General features: G+C 38.2%; 1 protein-coding gene across 7 annotated transcripts in view; it reads left to right on the top strand.

Annotated features, from left to right (window-relative positions):
- The window catches only part of SLC36A4 (solute carrier family 36 member 4), an 89,102-nt gene that overhangs the window by 15,344 nt on the left and 48,340 nt on the right, over window positions 1-25,418 (top strand). For all 7 annotated transcript variants that reach the window (XR_010996347.1, XM_068181519.1, XM_068181524.1 and 4 more), the window contains 3 exons: window positions 6,410-6,637; window positions 7,335-7,433; window positions 21,597-21,766. Coding sequence is in view for 6 of the 7 variants with exons in the window: in XM_068181519.1 (XP_068037620.1) it covers window positions 6,410-6,637; window positions 7,335-7,433; window positions 21,597-21,766 (497 nt within the window). In the remaining variant the exon portion in view is untranslated. The remainder of the gene's footprint in view (window positions 1-6,409; window positions 6,638-7,334; window positions 7,434-21,596; window positions 21,767-25,418) is intronic.

Consider the following 25,418-nt stretch of genomic DNA (forward strand, 5'->3'; position numbering starts at 1 on the left):
AAAGCTAGAAATACTATCTGATGTCATTTTGCTGGCCTACTGAAATGAGATCTTTAATGCATGCTGTGTCATGTAAGTTTAAATTAAAGCCTTTCTTATCAAATACTTACCTGATCAGCTGGTTATATATATGCTGTGGCCTTAGGCAAAAGATGAGACTGAGCACTTGCTGACCTTGGCTTTTGTAGATTTGGAAAAAAAAAAAAAACTAAAATGTTTTTCAGGAAAGTTTTTGCTTTCTTGAGGAAACATTGAAAGCTCTTACAGGAATGCAACTGCGGCAAAAGCAGTAGCTGCAGAGACCTCTAACATGGACCCTATGGATGGGTAGATTAAAGTCATTAGCAATTCAGAAGTTCAACTTCCAAATGTACTTGATTTGGACTGCCCTGTGTTTGCTCTTTTGTGAGGGAGAACTCCGGTTTGTTTCTTCCTGGCAATTTTCTATTGCAGAAATCAGTCCCATAGAGGGCACCAAAGAACGAAAATTGGTACAGCCTAAATCTCTAATGATTGGGCTAGTGAAAGGATGAGGAAGGTGGACAGAGGGAGTGAGGGAGCAGGAAGGGTAGAGCTGAGATAAAGGAAAAACAGTAAAAATATTACTGATAGCACACCTTGACCAATACATCTGCATTATAATCTGTACTTTGCTGATCATATTTGCATTTTGGTGTGTGCAAATTACACCATTGAAACTGGTGGAAACTTATACTGAGATTTTTCTGCATTACATTAGCATTTCCCAGACACTGTGCTGCAAGATCCTATTTTCAGTTATACTGAATCGCAAATCAAGCTTTTCCTAAGGAAAAATATTTTCCAGGAGCACCAAAGAAACTTAGACTGGTGACAAAAGTTCTGATTAACTCTGTCAGGATGTAATAGGCTTATGGGTGAAAGTGTTTCAGACTGGAGAAGAGCAGTAAAGATGGGACAGAAAACAAAAATCTTGAGGGTTGACTGAAGCAAGGCTAGGGAAGGAGCACACAGGGATAGGGAAAAGAACCTGTGCTCAAAAAAACATGGTCCCATTTCATGCCATAGTTGTTTGCATTTCCTGCTTGGACAACAGAAGACCCTGTGTCAAGAGTCTTGGCATTTCATAGAGTCATGGAATTGTGGAGATTAGTTTTGCAAAGATTTTTATCAAGATCAACCAGTACTACCATGTTCATCAATAAACCATGTTCCCAATTGCCCCATCCACACATTTCTTGAACACTTAAAAGGATGGTGATTCCAAGATTTTCTGGACAACTTCTTCCAATGCCTGACCACCTTTTTTAGTGAGGGAACATTTTTCAGCTTTCTCATGAATATTTGCTGAGTTCACTGCAAAAGTGTCCTCTTTCATTGTTTGCTGATAAAGCTGAGAAATTCAGCTTTTTGTGAGCATTTTTTTAGATCTTTAGCACCCTGAAGATGACCCATCAGTAGCATACTATGTAGTAGAATTCTGATTTTTTTCCAATTTTTTTGGGGGAAAACCTCACAAAACTTTGGGAATTGTGCTTAGTTATAAAACTGGATGTGTTAAAAATGCTGCAAAGTACAGTATTAAGTTGCAGGGAAGTGCCAGAACTAAATGAGCTATGAAACATTTATTTGGCCTGTTCATGCAAAATTACCGGGTTATAATATAGTCTTTATCTCTCTGATCACATACTGATTTTGCCCCAGATCTGGCCTTGGGTGTTGCACTGGCTGTTGCTCAGAGCTAAGTAAGGAAGAAATTAGGAGGAACCAGTGAGTTCAAGGACTGCTGTTTTCAGCTTACTAGATGTTGAAAAGTCCATAAAATTTCATGACAGAAAGAGTGTGGTTTGTGATACAGGCAAGGAAACAGTGGTCTTAGTTGAAGAGACTAAGGAAATGGAATTATTTCTTGCTTCTGAGATAGTTCCTGTAAGAAGGAAGCGTTTCATTGGTTCAACTGAATTTTTTGCAGCCTCTAATTGTGCATTAATTTTCTGAGTGGAGAAGGAACTTGATGTCTAGATTTGCACAAGTGTTTGATCTTCTTGGATTCAGCTGAAGCTGGTGAATTTACACAGCTTGGGCTGTGTAAATGAGAGAAAAAAACTTTTTCCAACATCACACCAGCATAGTAAATTAATGCTTGAGTAACTGAAGTAACTCCTGATGAAATCTTGTGTCTGGGGACATCACTATATTAAGTGACTTCAGTGGCTATGTGTTTCCTTTCTAAAACCATAATGATACTTCCTCATGTGGTTTGGGGAAATGGTTGACACCAGGTCATATTGCTTTGTTCAGGACTAAGACAGTTACATAGAGCGTTGGCTGTTCTTGGCTCAGCAGGACTGCCATATGCACTAGCAGAGAGCAGCAGAGGATTGAAAGTGATTATTGTCCAGAATAGGAATCTGAGGTAATATTAATTCTAATATTTAGTAGACTAGGTTAGATAGGAAGTGCGTCATAGTCCATCCTAACACAATCAGCACGGAACTAAACAGCACATTAAAAAGTTTAAAAACACCAAATTCTTCCTGCTATTTTGTATTTTGGTACTTTTGAAACAGTTTTAGTGTTGTCTGATCAATTATTCAAAGCAAAATTTAGGAAAGCACTTTTAAAGGCATGATGATGTTAGCCCTCATCTGAAAAAGTCAGTATAATCTCATCTTCATTAGAGTTTTCTTTTGCCATTCTGCTGTCAAATCTTCCACAGCCATCAGTCTATTTTAAGAGAGAGTAGTGATCCTTACTTTCTATAACTTTTGCATTTTACTTTCTGACTCAGCTTTCTTCTATCTGTCAGTAACTCTTGCCTGTTTGTTTAGTTCTCCCACAAGATTAACCCTTGCTGGATCTTCTCTAGTGTGCCTCTTCTAAATGAATGTACAGGATCCCTATTTTGTCACATCTCAAAATCCACCTTTGCGGGATATTTTCTCTGGTCTTGCCTAAGCCCATAAGTGGTACTGCTCTGACTGGTGGTGTTAAAGCTGCTCTCTTGTTACAAAGTTGATCTAAAGGTAAAAATGTCCACAAAAGGGAATAAACTGTGTCCTCCTGTGCATTTTTATCAGTATAACTGTGTCCATGAATCCGAATTTGTACATGATGAAAAAGTACTAGATGCTGCGTTGAATTTAGCAAGTTTGTCCATGCTATTGTTGTGTCCAAGTAAGATTGCTATGGGGTGGATGGATGAATAAATGGACAACTAGCTGGGGGTGAATAAAGCTGTTTCTATGGTCAGATTCAGAGGGTAGTGGTCATGATCAGGAGCCAGCAATGTGCCCTGAAAGCAACAGCATCCTGGGTTGTATGAACAGAAGAATTGCTGGTAGATGGAGAGAAGTGATTATCATCTTTTACTTCCCATTTGTTAGACCATATCTGCTGAGTTTTGATATCCTCAGTACTGGAATGTCATTGACAGACTGAAGTGAGTTTAGGGGAGCCTGCTGAAATTATTTGGGCTGAAGCACTTGTCCTGTGAGGGCTGCGGAAACTGGGCTTGTTCAGCTTGGGGAAGAAGTGTCTTTTGGAGGACTTAGGAGCTGCCAGGACTACAAAGAATTTGTGAAGAAAATACAGTCAAGTTCTGTACTTGGTGAGGTCAAATGGGAGGACAAAAGAAAGTTGTAAAAAAACATACAAGAAATAGGTGCTGTTCCTATCTCAGACTGAAGACAGCTGTGACTGCAAATCTGGTTAATGCCGAATAGTAATCTGTACTGAGCAGGTTAAGAATTTCATCATCTGTATATTTTTAATTTATTTTCCCCTTCCAGCTAGAATGTCTTTGATGCCCTGACTTCTTTCTTTAAACTGTATTTCAAGGAACAGGACTGCTACATGCTTCTGCAAGTCATGAAGTTTTTGAGAATCTGTTTGGCCTCCATTTCCTTCTCCAGAGAATTCTGGAGCAGGGAACAGTGAAGGGAGAAGGGTTACCATGCTTACTATATTGTAAAGCAGGTTATAGTGTTGTGGTTTATTGCAGGAATATAAGTCATATCTGAAAGGTGCAAATGGGAAGTGGGAAGGTAGGGCCAGGGAGGCCTCATCTGAGAATTTTAGTCAGCTGTGTTTTGCTGATTGTGCATCAGTATCCATTCACCTGATTATGAAGGTTGTGGAGAGTTTGTGTAAAGCTTAGTATGTTCTTTTCTCTGTGCTTTTCTCAGTACTCTTTTGAAAGTAAAAGGCAGATAATTTTAAAACCTATTTTGTATGACCACACTTACCTAACACAATGTGGAGATGTGATCTGATCACACCCATCATCAGGGTAGCTGATCACAGTAGGCCAAAATTTGAATATAATTTTATAGAGTATTGTACATTGCATATTCCAGCTGTATTAGCCAGTAAATTCCAGTTGAATGTCTAGCTGGAATTTGGTGGTGGTAATAGGAAAAAAAATATTTCTGACTGCAGGCACATTCTAGTGGAGTTTATATGTACTAAGGGAATGCCTCTGTCTTTAAGAGACGACTGAAGTGTTTGAATGCTTGAAATTAATTGAGAAGAAGCTGGTTTATACTGTGGTATTGTAAAAATGTATTTTAGAACCTGAACTGTCTCTTGCCTGCTAGTTTTTGTTCGGTTTGGGTTTTTTTAAGGAATAAATGTTTTATTATTTTTTCTCTAATAGCTCATCAGGCTACAGATATTTGTATAAATTGAAGATATGGACTAAATATTTATTGTAGCAGAGAGTTTATGTGCTCAAATCACTTTGTGATTCTTAGAAGCTCTTTTACATGTCCTTGTGAGCAGAGCACCTCTGGCTACCTGCAAGTGCATGCAAGCAAGTAAACACACAAGACCTGTTAAAGTGAAAGGCCTAAAGTGCTTTTCTGCATTTCTGTTTTAAGTATGGTGGGAAAGCAGGAAACTTCCACAGAGAGCTTTACTTCATGTGGCATTAGGGAAGTAATTTGGTTAAGTGTTTGACTTCCTGCTTGGCAAAGTCAATTTATTGTAGTTGTGTGAATTAAATTCTAAATGTAATTAGAACTTCTTTGTAGCTTTCTAAAAACGGTATCTTAATGAAAACTAACAGATGCTAAATGTCTTGCAAGTGATGCTTTAGATTCTTGCAAGGTAGAAACCATCAGTGTTTCAATAATGACCAGTGATGTTTTCATATAAAGTGAGATTTCTGGAAAACATGTGGTTGCAGAATTGTATCATTTAGCTTTCTGTTTTTCATTGTGGAAAAAAAATGTACAGTGCTTTTTGTTACAGACAGAATAGTTTTAAGTTAATTCTCTCTTCCTAAATTTGTGGATTGTGTGAAACAATGGAAATCAAGCAAGTTATTTCAGTTATATATCAGTTTAGCATTTTTGTTTGTCTCTGTGCTATCAGGAATTTTCTTTTTCACTGTCTAGGTATCTTTCTGTAACCATCAAGCCAATGACTTCATGCAGGATGAGCAGATTAAGTACAGTCGTAGGCTAATTTGTAAGATGGTGAATGCAATGGTAGAGAAGGAAAGGATACCTAAGGGAAACAGCATGATGAGATCTAAAACAAATTGAACTGTTCTTATTTTGCAGCAAGCAGAATAACTACCAGCTTTGATTGTGCTGTGCACAGCACAGATGGCTGTGTAAATTTCCACAAAACAAATTTTTGGCAGTTGGAGCCACACTGACTTTTTCCCAAAAGAAACAATGAGAGTCATGAATAGTTCCAAACCCAGTCTTCTGATTTGCACTACATGCAGCCATTGTAATGTTATGTACAAAAAAACCTAATGCACTTTCACATTGTGTACTACTTTTAATTTATAGGCATTAATTTGTATCAATTTATTAGATACAGGACTCTCAGTTCTGTCCAAGCTCATGGTTTTTAAAGCTGAGTTAATGTTCATTAATAAAAAAAAGCGAAGAGTGAAAAAAAATCCATTTGAATTAAATGAAAGACAGGCATGTTCATATTCTAACATTACTTTGTATGTATGCTGCTATGATGTGCATGGTGAAGGCATAAGGTTGTTAGGCACTGAACTGAGGTGCGATTGCATTTTATCATCGAACCCACTTACTCTCCCTAGGAAAATTCAAACTCCTAAGATTTAGGCCCAGATGTGTCTGACTTGCTTCTAGTTTACCAAACTCTCCCTTTCTGAAAGGACTCTCATCTAAACTGCATATGTGACTTTCTTCTTTAGTCAGTGGTGGGATAATGATGCTTTCAAGCCCTGATCTCATTATTTGCCTTAAGTATGAAGCACATGCTGGAAATGCCTTGTCTTCCCCTCTGCACTGAATATATATACAGGAATCTCAAAATTCTTGTCACTCAACAGGTGGAACAGAGAGACAAACTTCCATGTAGGAAAACAGCAGTGTGACCATATACTCACTGCTAACACTGTTTAACATGTTGGTCTTGTTTGTTTGTTTTAATAAAGGTCCATGAAGGATTCTTGGAAAGTAAGATGGCTCCCATGAACATTAATGCCACTAGCAGTTCCTCTGAGAAAAGGAATACTGATTTACGAATATACATGCTGTGCTTCCTGCCGTTCCTGGTCCTCCTGGTCTTCATTCGTGACCTTAAGAGCCTGTCCTTGCTTTCATTGCTTGCCAATCTGTCCATGGCTGTCAGCCTGGTGATTATTTACCAGTATATTGTTAGAGTGAGTATAAAAACGTTTATTATCTGTTTTTCTCAGTGTGGCAAGTTATGTTTGTTGAATGTGGCAGCTGGTTTCTGATAGATATATACTGACTGACAATTTCTGAAAGGCAGCCTCATATTTGAGGCATCTTAATTTAAGATAATAAAAATATGTATTTTCATGAGTGGGAAGTGGAGCATGGGGAAAAAGGCAATAAGATATATAGACTGGGCAAGAAGGCAGGAGAAGTCATGAAAAAAATGGGTAAGATAGTAATTAATCATTCTGCAAAACTTTGGCTTGTATTAAGGAGATGTTATTTTATTTTCTGTTATGGTTATGAAGAATATCTGTGCAGTATGAAAGCAGATTAGAAAGAGCAATACACTAAGAAGTTTGCAGAAGATAAGATTTGAGATGTGCACTTTCCCTTCTGTTTTAATTGATGCTCCCTTATACACACCAATGTGATACTTTAAATGTGAAAATTTCTAGTGGCAGTGATAGAACCTAGAATAAATACATCTGCAGGTTTCTGTGTGGGAAGGTGGCTATAAATGTGTATAAAGGACTAGGTTTGGCAGGAAAACCAGGGATTGTGAATAGCAACAGATACACCACTGTCAACATGTACTGAATTTTCTTTCGAATAACATAATGCATCAATCAAAATTGTAGGAAGAGCTAATGCACTGATTTTCTTTGTTTTCTTCAGGATCTAGCAGATCCTCGAAAACTGCCACCTGTGGTTGGCTGGAAGAAATACCCACTGTTTTTTGGGACAGCAGTATTTGCTTTTGAAGGAATCGGTGTGGTAAGTGCTTTTTACTGACTCTTCACAGTCACTGGTTCTGTGCTGGGGATACAGGCAGTTTTACTCCTATTGTTATTTTGTTGATTTTGTTGAAGCACTAATCTCCTGTGTTGATATTAAAAGGATTAATTTGTCTGGTCAAATAAGGTGAAAATTGTGGACACAGCATCCCCATCACTTGGATGCTTAACCCTGTCCCGAACTGCAAAAATGCCTTTAGTCCCAAACAGTTAGTGTTAGGAAAATCCACAAACACCTGAGGTTTATGTCCAAAAAGGAGACAGAGGAGTCCTGAAATTTTATTTATATAAATGGAGAGAGTTCTCTGGGGCACACATGTGCGGGGTTTTCTCTCTCGAGGTTTCGGAGGGCGCAGCCTCCTTTTATCCCAAACTCCCAGACACATGTTGCCCTTTTCCTTTCCCCATTGCTGAGGTACTCAGAGGCTACAGCCTTCCTGAACTGCCTAGCATATATTCCCCCCTTGAACCTACTATATTACCCCAAAGTTCAGAAGTTCAGGCTTGTGCAGGCCCACCTGGTTGTTTCAGGAGCCAAGCTGTCAGGCTCTGTAATGAACCTTGGCTCCTGGTCGTTTCAGGAGCCAAGCTGTTGGGGCTCTGTAATGAACCTGCTGCCCAAAGCCAGTTAGAGACATTAAGACCCATTTCAAAGTTGTTAATACCCATGCTTTCACCCACCAAATTTTTTGCAAAGGCATTGGCTTTTCTCTCATTAGTTACTTATTAGTTACATAGTCACTTTTGTTCCATATGATATATTTTAAAAAGTAGCTAAAAGGCTTCTGGGAATGGTAGATCATAAATTATTGGGGAAATTACTGTATATACTTTATTTGTTATATATTTACATACTTAAGAAAGTGTTATGCTTAAAGTATATGCTTAAAATTAAAAAACAACCAACCAACCTCTCCTTCTGTCCCCACCCCCTCCCCCAAAAAACCCCTGAACAATCCCAAACTAAAACAACTCCAAAGCAGCATGCAATTAATTTGAAATGATTGTCTGTTACTCATATAACACAGAAGATTTTCAAGAGTGTTTTCTTTTTTGGGTTTGTCAACTCTGATTTAAACCAGATTTTTTTACCTTGTTGCTGTTTTATCAGTGGCGGAAGAGCTGAATAGGAAGACCTTTTAACTTATGTTACAGAAGTATGCTTTCAAACTATTTTCCACTGTTTCTCATATATGAACTGATTGATCCAGAGGTTTAGCTACCATATATCTGAGTGTATCTGAACTTCTTTCCTTTTGTCATCTGGAACTTTCATTATAGGAAATCAGCTGTTGTCTGAGATTATTTGATGCCTGCAGGTCTTGGGCAAAAAAACTTCCCCAGGCTCAGAGAATCAGACTGAACTGCACTAAGCTTGTTACTTTTAGCTTATATAGTCTGCCTGGGACAGACTACATTTGCTGTGTGTGTCATACACAGTAGATCTGATGCATGTCCCAGTTTTATCAGGTTTGTTCATGTACTGCATAGCACACAAGTATTTGTAGCCAGGGAATCCCAAGTGAGAGCTCTGTAAGCTTCGGGAAGGTAGTGAAGGCTTATCGTTTGGTAGCAGTAGTTTATTGAATTATAGGTAGGGAATTGGTTTATGGTAATTATTTTCTGGCACATTAGATCCCAAATTAGACAGCTCCTTAAATTTACATCAGTAGTAGCAGCATTGACTTCTGATGTAAACCTCTTAAAGAACTGCCCAGAGAATTTACTTGTTTGACTCCCTGGTTCTTACTAAGGACATCTTTAAGAACGTTAAATTTTTTTCTCTCTTTTATTCAAGAGCTTGATGTGTAGAGTTTATTCTATTTGTACCTTTAACATGTAAAAATGCTACTTTATATTATTAGAAATTAGTGTTATGTATGTATTGCATGTATTTCTGCAAAAGTTGTCTTTATTTTTTTCCTGGTCTTAATTTACTCCCTCTTCAAAGCAAATGAAAAGCATGGTTTTCACCTTGTTATTAGTGTTTACAAACTAATTAAATGTTTATGTTTATTATGGTTCAATACATTTTGTGTGTGTGCTTACATTACACAAAACCATTAATATAACATAGCTACCTTTACAAACTGAAATGAAAGTGAAAATCTATAGCTTTATGTCTGTTCATTACATGCAGAATGATATTAAGATGTCCCTGCCTCTCAGGGATATTTTGGGCATGCTGAATGTTTGCTGTGCATCTTTATGCTGTATTTGCATTCACATTAGAGAAGATCTGAAGAAAAAATTATTTTATATATTTGAATAATCAAAACTAAACAAAGTTGATGAAGCATGAAATAAAAAAAGATAAGTGAAGCAAAGCAAAACAAGACATTTCCTCTTTACAGAATTAGTATTTCATGTAATTCTTGGTGAATGATTTAATTGATAACTAGTTATTAAAGCTTAGGAAGTTACCATCATAAACCTGTTGTGTAGCTGGTGTTTGGTAACTTTGTTACCCCCTATCTTACTGTCATTCCTATATCCATGTGGTTGAGTTGTTCTGGTAAGGAAAAAGAAAGCTCCATTTAATTAGATTGGCTCCTTAGTCTACTCTGTCTGACTGCAGGCACTTAAAATGGGTTTACGTACTCTTGGTCTTGTTTTTAGAGACTTGATTTTAGGCTCTGTTCTGGAATGTCTTGCAATATCTCATATTACTGTGGAGCTGTCTAAACATGGCATTATAAACAGAAGCCTTAAGGTCTTAATGCTCAGAAAAGTTGATTTTGATTGCTTAATTTTACACAATAAGTTGGCATAACAGTTATGAGGTCTCATTTTTCCTTTTCCTTGAATCTGAATGTGTGTTATGCCAATTCTCATCTTGACAGCTGACACATTACTAGGTGTTAAGAAAAGGGGCAATGAAATTCTGAGGTTTTGGGCTGGTGCAGTCATCTTAAGCAGAACCTGACAAGAGAGGAAAACTGCCCTCAGTATGCTTGTTTCGGGTTTTTTTATCCCATTATTCCAAAATATATTTATATTTTAATTTTTTTTCTTTTGGTTTAGCACTTGTCATCACTTAAAATATGATGATAGTTCATTAGTAACTAATAAAAATTAGTGACACTAATAAAACAGAAGACCTGTTCACTAAATGGAACATGTTTCAGAGGGCTGCAATGATTCAGCAGATTCCTACTAGAATTTTCTTCCTGATCTTGAGAGACCATGTTTGTCTTACAGATGATGAGTGTATGAACATGGGTTTTGGTTAAAATTTTTTGTTAGCTTGGGACTGATTAGCTGTTATAACGTTGTAAGAAAATCTGCAGTATGGAATTTGGAATATTGTTGTTTTGGCTATAGTCGATCCCTAAATAAATGTACTTGAAGAACCCCAGTTTTACTGACTTGAGTCTGTAATAATTCAAATGTGGCCTATGTATAACTGAAATATAGAATCTCAAAGAAACTAAGTTAATGTCTAGAAAGTAACCCTTGGGTAGTACTAAGAGCTAGTTTAAACATTTCATCAACCAGTATTATAAAACTATTTTGAGATATTTTTCATTAAAATAAAAACAATTAATATGATGAATTGATGATATTAATGTGATTAATTGAGCTGTTCATATCTGCCTGTGAGATCCATCTAGACTCTTATTTGATGGCAGGTTTGAACAATTTTGGCAATTTGCTTAAGTCTAGGCAGGTAGTTTTTTTGTTCCTACAATTGCTGTAGCAGGAATAAGGTTAGTGCTATTGAAGAGCTGATTAATTTTAATTCATGCTACACTTTGAGTGATGCTTGTAACAGGATTAAGAAGTGCTGCAGTCAGTTGCTTGTGCTGTTCATTTAGTTGCTGCCTCTTAGAGATGTCTGTAAAAACAGGGTTACTGCAGGTTGGCCTAAGGTTGCTGCTGCAAATGGTGGCTGTCTTGACAGCTGGGTAGGGATCATTACTGTGTGGGAGCAGGAGAAGTTGGCAGCAGGGACACCCAGTGACCCCAGGGTAGCAAACAGCAGCTGAGAGCTCAGTCCTGTCAGTCTCAGGGTTACTATTCATAGTGTTGAGAGTTGCTTTGGGATTTCATCACTTGTAAGTTTAGAATTTAACATAATCAGGGTGATCTTGTGAAAATCCTACTGACTGGTGGCATCAGTTCAGTTTGTGGAATAGCAGTGGCAACAGAAATGCAGTACTCTTAAGTGGATGCAATAAACCATATAAGGTATTTGGTTTTGTTTAAGCCTTCAAGTAAAGATATCGGTTCAGCGGGCAGAATGTTGATTTCGAAGTGGAGAAAATGTATCTTCAGCCCTCAGTGAACCTTTTTGAATACAGGACTGTGCTGGGGCTGGGAGATTCTGCAGCTGCTGCTTTCCCTCCGTAGTTTGGTTCTCTCTGGCTGTGGGTTCCCTGTGCCAGATGATGCTGCCTGGCAAAGCACAGGGCTGGTGTTCAGGCCACAGAACAGAAGGGAGTACCAATGGCACTTCTTGAATACAGGAGCTGTGGATGATGTGGTAGAGTGAAGATGTCTTTCACAGAACATGTAACATTATTTTGTAAGAACCATGTTTGAGTGCCTCTTGTATTCCAGAGGTGAGTAGGCCTGATTTTAAAATTAATGTGAGATTTTGTTACTGAATTAAAAGTAACTTTAGACTAAGTTTGTCCAAAATGAAATTAAGAGTCTTGAACGCCCATTTTAGAGGGGAGGAAGCCAACGCTCTCAGGCTTGGCTCTGTCTGTAGCATTGCCGTGTGCAGGTAATAGCTTTGCATAATGTTGTGTTTATGTAATACAGGTTACACTTAACGAATATTTTGCGTCAAAAGTCGGGTTGGGTTTCTTGTTCTAGATATAAAAAACCAAATCCAAATGTGAAAGCGATATTTTATAATAAGCTTCAGGAGGATGAAAGATGCAATAGAATCATAATATTCAAACAAGTAATATAATTTTCTTTAGTCATTACCTATAAATATGCTAAGTTAACTGCAGTTTTTACAATTGAGTATGATTTTTTCCCTCCTGTTGAGTGCTGCAGACAGATTAGCTTAGTGAAGAGAAAAACATTACTTTCCAAAATTAATTTCAGGTTTGGAAAATAAGACTTCTTATATTTTGGCCTATTACTTGAAGATGTCTATTCAAACTGCTTTTGAACTTGGATATCACAGCTTTGCAGCTGAAGATAGGGCAGTATTTGTATACCAGAAGACAGGCTCTGGAATCACATTAGGCAGCAGCTAACCAATTCCAGAAGATTTAAGAAGAGAAAACTAAGTGGATTATCATTTTAAAATGTCATTATTTGGATTTTGAAAGTAATGCAGATGAGCTTGTTAGGCCTGTGGCTTTGAGATAAAAGCCTCTCATTGTCAAAAACTCTTTAGACAGATTAGTATTGTCCTTAAAAAAAAAAAAAAAAGGAAAAAAAAAGAAACCAAATGGCATGCTTCCCTTGTTCTTTAGACCAAACTGTATTTATCAGAAGCAGACATTTAACAGGTAACATGACATCATCTAAATCTACTTGTGGCATCAGCTCTTTGGACCAAGGTATATCAATTCCATTGGTGCTCTTTTTGATGATGCAGAGGCTTGTATCCTCAAAATATGAAAGGTGGGAGTTGTCTGAGAATGTTTTTGTATTTGGACAAGCATGTTTTGTATTTGGGCTGGATTTGATGACTGTGGAGATGACCTGTTACTAAACATTCATGGTAAATGTGGACTTCAGATGTGTCAGCAAGAAGTGTGTTGTAGCCACTGTGCAAAATTAGGAAACGATTATGAGCAAATGTGTTAGAAACAGAGAAAGTTGTTAGATACAGCAGATAGAAAGATGTTGTATCAGAAACTGTAGAAAATATTCATCTGCCCAATTCAGATGAATGTTGATAAAGTACCAGACAACTCGATATCACCTCTTTATCAAGTTAAATATTCTTTACCAGTAATCTGCCCTTCCTGAGAATGGAAAAACTTCCTTTCACCCTGGAGAACCATTGGTTTTTACATATTGTACTTCTATTACTTTTTATTTTAAAGGCAATTCTTAATAACACAAACAGAAGGTCCCTAGGATAGCCTTCTTTCAGGCAGCATCCCACACACATGATTGCAACATTCAAATGTGTCTTTTCCTTTAGAAAACCTAAGATACATATGCATTTACACAATTGCAGAACAAAGGCATTTTGAGTTTACTGCTTACTTGCCTGACACTTTTCTTAATCATTATGTGGGTGGTGACTTTGGAGAAGGGGGCAAAGAGTAAGTGACAAGAGTGCCAAGCTGTCGTGCTCTGCCTTGCCAGCTTATGGCAGGTGGGTTTTGGGGGCTGAGACACAGCTTCAGTGAGGTGCAGAAGCTAATTTTCCTTTTAAATGTGACCTTGTCTTAGATGGAAGACTTGTCTGCCTCAATTATACATGTAGTAGAGGCAGAGTGATGCACATAACTACTTATGCTGATGTTACATATAATTAAGAAGCATAGTTTTCAATTTCAAGCAGGAATATTTATCCAGTTTATTTTGCTTTTTTGGAGCCAGCTTTTTTGTTCCCCTAGCCCATCATTCTGTAAGTCTTCTAAACTGCAGCGTTTTTGAACTTAGTTGTGACGGTCTGATAAGATTTCCTTTGTTATGTTCTGAGTGAGCACTTACCTGCTGTGCATGGAATTCTCCAAGTAGTATTTAAATATAAGTCTTCATGATGTAAGAAAGGTTTTGAATATAACCCTGAAGATGCAGAAATGTTAATAACTTTTCCTGGAGAGAGCAGCTAGCTTGAATAAACACTTGTATCCTTGGTTTTAGACTTTCATGTCTGTCATTTAATCAGCAGCATCTTAACTTTACTGTCTATAATAGTGTCGGTGCAGGCTTTTCATTGATGAAAGTAGCATTGCAGTGTGTGCACATTTGTCTATGTGTAACAATAAATAAAGTTTAAGTTATAGTTTACATCTTAAATATTTTGCCAATATATTTATTTTTTAAGTTAAATCTGTTGTAAATTTAGTTTTATTGAATCAAGGATGATGGAGACAGTAGCTGGAAAAAAGTTATTATATGGCTGAAAATACTAGGTATTAATAAACCTATTATTTTGTCAAAGGAATTTTTAACTCAGTAATGTTCTTGAATGTTCACTGAAGAATACCTTTCCTAAAATTTTTTCTTTATACATATTGTCCCAGAGTTGAGAGCCCTAATAATGTACTGCTGAGCAGTTCTGCAGGCATCAGTAATGGCTCCCTAATAAACATTGTGGTTGAAAAATTATACTGATTTGTCAGGAGCAGCAGAAGAAAGAATCCTAAAAGAAATGGGAGAGGTCGAAAGGGAAAATGTTGTAATGGTGAGGGTATTTGGAGTGAGAAGATGATAGCAGGAAGTGATGTGGTGTGTGTTCTTCAATTTGTCTTTGTGTATTCTTTGCCTTGTGTTGTGCTTGAGCTGTGTGGGTGTGTCCTGGGAAGGGTGATGAGTAGTGCAGCTGTCAAGGTGGTGTGCTTTCAGGGCAAGCTGAATTGTGTGGAACTGTTCTAAGGAAAGTAAAATCATCAGTGTCTTCTCTTCCTTCTGTTTGGATTGACTGGGTTTTTTTTCAGAATTGGATGGTTATTTCTTTCAATGATGGCCGTGTAAAATGTAAGATGTGACATGCAAAACACTTTCTGTGTTGGGGTCCTGTTGTTTTTTAACTGTTGATGCAGGAGTGTACATGGCTGTATTTTCAAGGCTCCTTATCCCAGAGAAATTTCTGAATTTAGAGTTATAAAATTGTTTAGGTCCTTAATCTCATTTATTTCCTGTTATACTCTTTAGTCCTCAGTGGAAACCATTGTAATTTATTTTTTCACTTCTACAGTATTGAAATTTGCACAGCCCCATGCAGGACCTTGCAATATATGTATACTTTGTTCTGTGTCCCCTTAGAAACTAAAGCATCGTATGGGTGGAGGAGCATTTCAGGTAAAAGACAAAAGACCTTTTGGGAAGACATTTTATTTTAAACCATTTGCGTTGAAACAGATTGAAGTTTGTAAATTTTTTGTCTCTTGCCTACAAAGAAGCAGGTAGGGATAGGTGAGAACTTAGTAATCATTATAACTTATTTTAAGGGGACTTAAATTTAATGTGGGTTTGATCATTGGCTGGCATAAACATTTAAATGCCATTGCAGCTTTGGGAAATTTCATTTTACCTGAGCCACAAAGAGTCCAGAAATACACAATCATATTCTACATCTTTATGTATTATTGCAGTAGATTGAAATATACCCTTCAGCAACACTTGCATTTCTAGGTAGTTTTTTCTTTTATCACTTACCTTACGGAAATTTTGAGAGCAGCATAACTTATACAGAGCATGTTAGACCATAGTACTGTATAGTGTGTAAGCTGCAGTCCAAATGACTGGGGGCCGGAACTGTCTGATAAATTAGAAACATAATTTTCTATTAGCATTTATCTTTTGCTGGATAAAACTACATACTGTTGTAAAGGCCAGCAAAGCATATAGCACTTCGGTGATTTTGACAGGACAGATATTTAAAAATATTTTAAAATATTGGTGACTGAACAAAAATACTGCTTTATCATTTTCAGTTTTCATTGGAGAGAAATTTTTTGGATTTGGTTCACAAAGTCACATAGGACATGATAATATACAAACTTGCAGAGCTTCTGTTAAATTTCAGAGCAAGCTAAAGATTAAATAAATGTAATAATAAACTGATAAATAAACTCTTGAACATAATAAAAGAAAAAAAGAACCCCTGGAGAGTGCAATGTTTGGACGGCAAGCTAGGTAAGATTTACACAATCCTTCAAGCATTGTTAAATCAAGGCCGTCAGAATAGGGTGGTAGATTGGGTTTGGTTTTTTGTGTAGGTGAGTAATTATTTTTCCTCATGAAACAAGTGGAAAGGGGCTTTACTGGAGTCTGAGGAGATTGGTTTTTGGAGTGATTGGAATTGCTCAGCAGATTTCAGAAGGTAGTGTGTTCTGTAGTGAGAACTTGTCTTCTGGATTTATTTATTTCATATAAAACTTTTACTATAAAAATTGATGTACAGTCACCATTTGGCTTGCATTTTTCCTTGGGTAATAGTAGCTGCCCTTTTGTTTGCAGTCATGAGGGATCTGTTAAGGAAAATTGGATTGTTTATTGTACGTGTTCTAAATAGTGATGTTCTGTAGCTTACTAAAGACAGCGAGCTTTAAAAATGTATCTAAAAGTGATGGAATAGAAGCCTGTTGCTCAAAATATTGCATGGCCTTTTTCTGCGCAGTGCAAGAGGAGATGCACTAGGACAGGCAAGCAAACATGACAATATAATAATGATGTATGTTGTTGTTATTATTTTACTTGAGGTAACTATACTTTTTCGGCAGACAGATCCCCCATAGGCTGTGTGGTTGTAAATCTGTCTTTCAGTGAACAGATGAATTCATTGGTACCTTCTGCAGACAAGAAGGAATGGGCCAGGCTTGCACTGCATTTGTCTGCTGAGGATTTAATATTTTGTCTTTGGAGGTTAGGTAGTAGAATTTAGGTTTACATATCTTGAATACCTTTCTTATCAATTTTTTTGCTTTGACTGAACAGGGCTTTATTTTGCTGCTGTAGGGCATGATAAGAGATGATTTTATTTTTTTACCCTGAGTAAATTGATAAATATATTGGTTTTAATTTTCCAAAACTCTTGTGTTGTCTCTAGCTTAAGCCAGTCAAAACTTCTATACAGTTGTCTATCTGATATACTTACTTTAAAAGTGCAGGGGATAAAGGATGGCCATTTTAATGGGATTTCTTGAGACATGGAAAGGTGACTGTATGTATTTAAACATTAAGCATGTCTGCTCTTAAGCTGTCCATTACAAGATTAGCTTTCAGTGGCTATGAAAATTAAATAAAAGTTTATCTGATTGCCTGCAGGTCAAATTCTCTTGTGGATTTTTTTATTTTTTTGTGCAGTTATATGAAAAGTACAGTAGAGATTTCTGGTTAAAATTAGGCAGTCCCCTGCAGCTTATTTGAAGGAAGACTGTGAGTGTAGCAGGATATTCAAGGCAAGGGATGAGGAGCTAATGGTGTTACTGGGGATGTTTATACCTACTTCAAGCAGCTTGAAATGAAGGGGAAAGCACTTTGCATAATGGATGATACCAGATTAGCCAGGTTATTTCAAACGTTCAGTTATGATTCTTTGCCAGTTAATTATGTGTAGTTTTGAATTTATTTCGTGGATGAAAGCAAGATGTACTGTGCTTGTTTTGCAATTTTAAGAAGCCAAGGGTTGATTGTTACTGACAGAACCTAATATTAAGTTTCAAGCAGTATAATAGTAGTGATGTGTGCAAATGTCTGAAAAATTGTAGGAAAAACTCTGTGAAGCAGCTGACAGAGAAAAATGATAGAGATTTTACTCAGTGAGGAGAGAAAAAAAAAGGATGGAAATTGAGAAATTATGAAAGGAATAAGCTTAGTCTGAAATACCTGATTTCATAGGTGTTTAGGGCTATCACAGGGACTAGCGTGAAGTGAAGGGGAAAGAGCTTGAAGAAAGTACAGCATGGAAATCAGAAGCACAGAAGAGAGTCATTAAATATAAAGGTTAAAAAAATGTATCTTTGAAACTGAATCTTAACTCATCTCACCTTCTGGTTCCAGAAAGGCAGCAGTAAAACCAGAACTAAAAAGCATTTGTGAAAAGAACCTTGTCTTTTGCATTCAGATGAAATGTTAGGTTTTCTGAAGTCATTGCAAGAGGAGCTGTGCAGGGACTGGAAAGAAATTTTATAGTGAAGACCTATCCAGTAGCTGCCCGCCAGTGACTCAGTGTCAGAACAAGCACTGGCTCACATCATCTCTCCTGGCAGCCTGTCTCCTTGTGTCTCCTTGTGAACACTCCACTGATCTTTTGGATCCTGACAGGCTTCAATAGCTCAGGGAGCCGGGTGTTTGTGTAATATACACATAATAGGTTGTTACTCGGCGTCATGCTAATCCTGTGAGTTACAGAACTTTTTAGCTTGTCTGGAGTGGGTGATACTGGATACTCTATCAAACCTGGTTCAAGTTCTTTGCATGATTTCTTTGGGGTTCAGTTTTACGGGGGAAGCATCTCCTGCAATGACAACTGTCTTGAGATTGCTGCTGCTGCTGCTCAGTGAGGGTACTTGAGCCTGGGAAGGCTCGAGCTGAGCCGGGCAGGGACACTCTCACCTGGACTGAGTGATGCATGAGAGGCTGCACTGGCATTCTCATCTGTTCAGCCTGGAGGCACATGTGGTCCTGATACTAACTCAAGGATAAACTGGGAGGAATTAACATTTTAAAATATAATTTCAAGGTCTACATATGTTAATGTATCTCTCACCACAAGTCTTATTATCCTGTATTTCTTTTAGTGTCTCATTTCCTTACACTCAGCAAAAATGATAGTTGTAATGTGAAAGACAGGTTGATGATATGATAACATGAGTTTAAATGGGTGTGTTTTATTCTGATTTACACATAAGTATACAGGAAATTATATCATTGCATTTAATGAGTAAACTTGGCTTTGTGGATAGTTAAAAGTCAGAGTGTGTATGCTTAAGAGCATTGTCCTATAATGGTTTTAAATTGCTTTTAATTTTTTTTTAATTTTTTGTTTTCTTGGAGAAATATGAGTCTTCTGGGAATAAACGATAACTGGTTGGGTTTAATGCTAAAGATAAAAAAATTCAGTATGGTTAGAAATTTAAAAAGAAAATTTCAATGCTTCCTTTGGACTCAAGCACACTGAACATAGTATGTGCCACTAGTTCTTTACTTCATTTATGAACTAATTTTCAGATAGAGAATGCTATGATAATCTTGCCTGCCTATGAAAAGAACTTTGTTAAAATAGAAAAAGATTTAAAAGGCAGATATCCTGGCCAGTCTGTTACAGACCACATCTCTTTTTGTATTCTTCCTGCTGCTCAACACTAATTTAAAAATTGATTTAATTTTTGAAACTCTTCTTTGTTTAAATTTTGCATTCGCCACCAGATCAAGTTACAGTCAAGTTCAGGTTCTTTACTGGAGGAACAACATCAGCAGTGGAGGCTCTGAAATACATAAAGAAGTTAACATGTATAATGCATTTTAATTGAATAGGAATGAAAATTGCCTCTAATTGTACACCTTCTTAGGAACCTCTCAGTTCCCAAGTGTAAAATTACTTTTTGGGATTTGAAATATAGGAGAAATAGGGCCATTTGGTATAGACTGGCAGTGGTGATATGCTACTAAAAGTCAGGAAGTAAATGTCAGTGGGTGGCTAGGAGGAAAGGAGTTATTACTGTATAGAAAATAATATGCCAGCAATTCAGATATATCAATTTGTTAGTTAATTAGTGGATGAAACCTGCATTTTTCATAACTCATATTGCTTAATTAGTAAATATTCAGTCAAAAAGCAATTTTGTATGATGAACACTAGCTTTTACAGGGCAACCCTATTGCTCTGAGACTGTTTGTCTGTATTAGATATGACATAAGTCCTAACCGGGGTGACAAGCTTCTTTAATTAACAGTGCCATTATCAAATATAACCTGCATGTCTACTGAAAGATAAGCTGAACTGTGAACTTTATTCCACTGTCTGTATTGCCTAGATCTGCATTAGCTAATTTCATCATAGTGATGCCTTTTTGGGACTACCTAAAAACAAAGGCCAGACAAAATTAAGAGAATAAAAAGTGGTTATATTTATTAAAGGGCCTTCAGGTGCATTTAGGGCAGACGAAGTCCCCCACAGGGGCTACATCCAAAAATGAATGACAGATCATGGGTTTCCATACTTTTATAAGTTTGGTCCTTTTGCATATTGGGAGTTAATCTTCCAGTTCCAGCTTCAGGTAATGAAGTAATTTTACCCCAAGATTGCTGCCTCCCAACTCACTTTTGTTTATGTCTCTTGGGGCTGAGATGGTAAGGTGTCCTTGATTCCCATGCCTAGAGAGGAATTGTTTTGTCTGACCAAAATGGGAAAACAGTAAAACTCTATGTGGAGTTTAGAGTTATACACTAAAGAATTGCAGAATTACAAATATATGAAAAATAGAAAAGCTAAAATCCTAAGGCATCAATAGAAGCTTGGATGTTTCGCTTAGATGTAGACATACAGTATTAGGTGTCTTAATCTTGGACTGTATCTCATATTGAGTATTTGAGATGACTGTATCTCATATTGAGTATTTGAGATGACTGTATGGTTCTCCTGAAGGAAGTGGGGAAAGTGTGCTTGTCTAGGAGTATCCATGTACCTTCAGCTAATGTTTTAATGATGTAAAAGGATCTGTTTAGCTGGTGAAATTGAAGGTGGGAAGACCAGTATGTGAGCTTGTCACTTGGTTTTACTGCCTTGCCTGGAAATTTTGTCTTGAGTGTCTAAAAACTTAAGTTTGAGCTTACTGAGTGTATTTTTCTGAATGCTGTAGAGTGCAAGTAGAAGGCAATCCCCAGCAAACTTCATGCAGTAATGGTTGCAATGCCTGTGTCTTCACTTTGAAGTGCTGGCAGGCCCAGTGAGATGGCTTGACTATGTGAGGCTCAAAGCACTATGTTTGAGAAAAGCAGAGCTTAGTGTGCCTGGCCCCGTTACTGTCAGAGAGATGAAAAAGAGCATGGGACTGCATTCTGGTAGTCATGGACTCCAGATTCTTTGCTGGGACGGCTGAGGCTTTGTGCTGAGGGTGAGCTTGTGTGTCAGTAGATTTGTCTGTGATGGAGGCTGCCAGTGCAGGCATACCTGACAGGAAGAGGAAAAATATCTGTGGATTCTGAAAAATTTTGTTACAAAAAAAATTTCATGTTACTCTCATTGCTTATGTATTTTCATCTCAACACCATAAGTTTCTCTGGGCAGTTTTTCTAACCTATAAAATATTGCTTTATAATTCCACACTGATGGTTTTTTCCAACCAAAATATGTACTTTTCAATAACCAAGTTTTTCTGTTGCGTACAGGAAACATTGTGACCATCCAGGCGGTAAAACATTATTGTAGAATAATCTTACTTATTTATAAAATAACCTGAATTTTGAAAGTTGGCATTGAAAGAGGGGAGACAAGTAGTTTTACTCTGAGAACATAAAATGTGATTGAGTCTCCCTGTATTTCCAGGTACTGCCATTGGAAAACAGAATGAAGGACAGCACACGTTTCTCGCAGGCACTGAACATTGGGATGGCAATAGTTATGGCACTGTACATCTCACTGGCCACCCTAGGGTATATGCGCTTTGGGGATGAAGTCAAAGGCAGCATAACTTTAAACCTGCCACAGGATAAGTGGTAAGTGCCTCTGTGATTTAAAAGCAGTAACCTAGAAGGCAGAAACATTGGAAAGGTTGTCCCATGCCTCAGTGCCATCAGGGTGCTAAGACTTTTAATGTAGCCACAATAGAGCTGTGGTCCTAGCCAGTCATTTCTTCCACATTAAAAGGACTTGCATATGAAGGGTGATCAATGATATTCTAAATGCTGATCAATGATATTAAAGCATTTCATCTCTAGAAGGAGCTAGTTCCAGGAATGCTGAATGAGGGAATATGCAGTTTGCAGCAAGCTGTCACGCAGTTCTGAAATGAGCTAATTTTACCTTGGATATCCTGGTAATATAGTGCCCTTTTTTTAGTGTAATCACTGAGTTTAGCAGGTGAACAAATGGAATAGAAGACATCAAAGATGAGTTGGTTTGTAGCTCAAGTCCAAGTCCATGGATAGTGTATATGATGACTTCCTATCAGGAGAATGAAGCTTATGTTGGCCAGTGTCTCAAGGACACTACAATTTTTTATTTAGCTATTTTTTTAACTGTTATGAGTGCTGCACATGTCACATGCTGAAGATGATTTCAACTGCTGTATAGTTAGTTTTGTATCTGTCTGTGGATGGATGTACTATAACTATTCTCTAATATATATTTTTTAATACTTTTGTCTAATAGGCCTAAAATTAGGTGCATCAGCAGTGCAAAAGTGCTAAAGCTGAAAAGTATTTTAATGTTTTCACTCTGATCAAGTAATGTTTTACACGTTATATACTTGCATCTACTTCTTCAATATCTGTTGTAGTAGCTTATTAAAGTAGTGAAATCTCAAATTATTGGGAAAAAAACCCTGTTTTGATGAACTGAATGCTGACTTCTTTATTCTTTGACAAAGAGGAGAACACATGTAAAGAATGTTCTCAATTTTAAGTGCTACTTTTTCACTTTCTTTTCTTCCTTTTCATTCCTTGGAATCAATGTGAACTATGCATTTTCAATATTCCTAAGAAGTTTTGTTTAATTGCCAGACTGATTCCAGTGTTTAATACATGAGAGTATAAAAAATGTCCTGAAGGATGAGTGATTTTTCATTGCTATAACTTTCATCTATTTCTTACTTCCGTTGCCTTGCCTTGCCTTGCCTTGCCTTGCCTTGCCTTGCCTTGCCTTCCCTTCCCTTGCCTTCCCTTGCCTTCCCTTCCCTTGCCTTGCCTTGCCTTGCCTTGCCTTGCCTTGCCTTGCCTTGCCTTGCCTTGCCTTCCCTTGCCTTCCCTTGCCTTGCCTTGCCTTGCCTTCCCTTGCCTTCCCTTGCCTTGCCTTGCCTTGCCTTCCCTTGCCTTCCCTTGCCTTGCCTTGCCTTGCCTTAACTTCCCAGAACTTCCCTTCCCAGAACTTCCCTTAACTTCCCAGAACTTCCCTTTCCTGAACTTCCCAGAACTTCCCTTCCCTGAACTTCCCAGAACTTCCCTTCCCTTCCGATATTTGGGGATATTGCTCATCATATATATTTATATCCCTTCATTGTACGTACACACACAAGAAATTTAGCAAGGGAAGACAATCCCAAGCACAGATACAGGCTGGGCAGAGAGTGGATTGAGAGCAGCTCTGAGGAGAAAGTCTTGGGAGTGTGGGGGGATCAAAAGCTCATCATGACCTGGGAATGAGCATTTGCAGCCCAGAAAGCCAGTTGTGTCTGGGGTTGCATCCAAAGCAGCGTGGACAGCTGAGCCACAGAGGGGATTCTGCCCCTCTGCTCTGCTGAGACCCTACCTGCAGGGCTGCATCCAGATCTGGGACTTCCAACACAAGAAAGATGTTGACCTGTCGGAACAAGTCCAGAGGGCAACCTGAGATGATGAGAGGGCTGGAGCATCTCTCCTATGACAGGCTGAGAGTGCTGGGGGATTTTCAGCCTGGAGAAGAGAAGGCATTGGGAAGACCTTACAGCACCTTCCAATACCTCAAGGAGGCTTACAAGAAAACTGAAGAGGGACTTTTCAAAAGGGCATGTAGTGATAGGACAAGAGGGAATGTCCTTAAGTTAAAGGAGGCAAGTTTCGATTACAAATTAGGAAAAAAATCTGTAATGTGAGGGTGGTGAGGCACTGGAACAGGTTTCCCAGAGAGGTTGTGGACTCCCCATCCCTGGAAGTGTTAAAGACCAAGCTGAAAGGGGTTCTGAATAACCTGATCTAGTGAAAGGTACTACCCATGGCAGGAGAGTTGGAACTTGATGATCTTTGAGATTCCTTTCAGCCCAAACCATTCTGTGATTCTCTGACAAAAAAACCGAAAAAAACCCACCAGAAATCTGCAAATGTTTACTGTATTATTCTGTGTGATGCAGCTGAAAGGAAAAATACTTCTATTTCTAATATAACATGGCAGTCCTTGTTGTTTATAAGATTAGTGAAAAACTTGTTTTAAATGGTAGCTTTGGGTTTATTTGTGCCTTAAGGAGAGGTGTTATTAAAAAACAGGGAGTGAGAGGAATGTGGAATTAAGCTAAGGTTGCTACTCACTGTTGCTTTTTATTGTGCTCATGCAAGCAACAGAATGAACTTTATTCTGCATCCCTGCTGTCTAACAGAGCTGTTCACATACGAGTTTTCAAATAGCTCTTGGCTACAGTGCAAATGTGATGATGATGATATTTGTGCTGATGGCTTTGCAGGCCTAATGCAAGGAAACAGATAATAAAAGAGATGGAAACTGGTGCTCTATAGGGTTGAAATTTGGCATTATAAGTGTAATAACCTCAAAGGTACTCAGGGCACATATCCACAGTTAACAAAGTCATCTGTTTTTGTCTTACCCTGGAGAGTACCCCAGAGCACCAAACAAAATTAGGAGAAGCAACTCAGTGGTGCGCTCAGGGATTGTGATGTATGATGCCCTTGCTGTGCAGGACTGTGGGTCTACCTGATACAGTACTGAAGGACAAATGGTTGCAATTAACTGGGCTAGCCAAACAAATTTCCAGTGAACCGTAGGACAGTATTTTGCTATTTGGTCCTCACACAGAAAGCCAGTAAGTTGCCAGTTTGAACAAGAGAAATTGCAAGGATCAGAGGAATTTTTTCATAAGAAGACAGTCAGACGAAAGACCTGGAATGTATCTAAGCAGTTAGACTTGGCTTATATGTTTAATTCCAGCTGGACGGCCCCTGTCTTAAAAATAAGCTTTTCCTAATAAAGAAAGTTAAATAAAAATTCTGCTGCTTTCTGAGTTTTATTTGATGTCCTCACAGATGAATTGACTGGAAGGCATGCAGAGGCTCTAGACTAGTTAAGTTCTTCACAGCTTTGCGTTACTTTTCTCGGCCCTGGTTAGCTCTTGAGCGCCCGGCTTGGGCATCTCAGCTTCTCGTTGGGGCCGGGGCTCGCCGCAGTTCCCGGGCGCTTTTGCTGCCATGCTCCAGGGTGGGCTGCTGGCCGTGCTTCGTTGTCGGTGCGAGGGAAGAAACAAAGAGGCCGGGAATTCGTCCAAGTCTGTCCACGTGGCGGCTGGATGCTTTATTGGCTGCGAGAGCTGCGGTGGAAAAGCTGCAGCCCGCTCCCAACGTTGCACGGATGAAAATGGCCCTGAGCGTGGAGCGGAGTGGGATGAAATAGGGGAGGGACAGGGCGGACGGGGAGCCCTCCCGCCCAATAGTTACAGACATCGTGGTG

The sequence above is a fragment of the Anomalospiza imberbis genome, chromosome 2, assembly GCF_031753505.1.
Source record: "Anomalospiza imberbis isolate Cuckoo-Finch-1a 21T00152 chromosome 2, ASM3175350v1, whole genome shotgun sequence".
NCBI classification, from domain to species: domain Eukaryota; kingdom Metazoa; phylum Chordata; class Aves; order Passeriformes; family Viduidae; genus Anomalospiza; species Anomalospiza imberbis.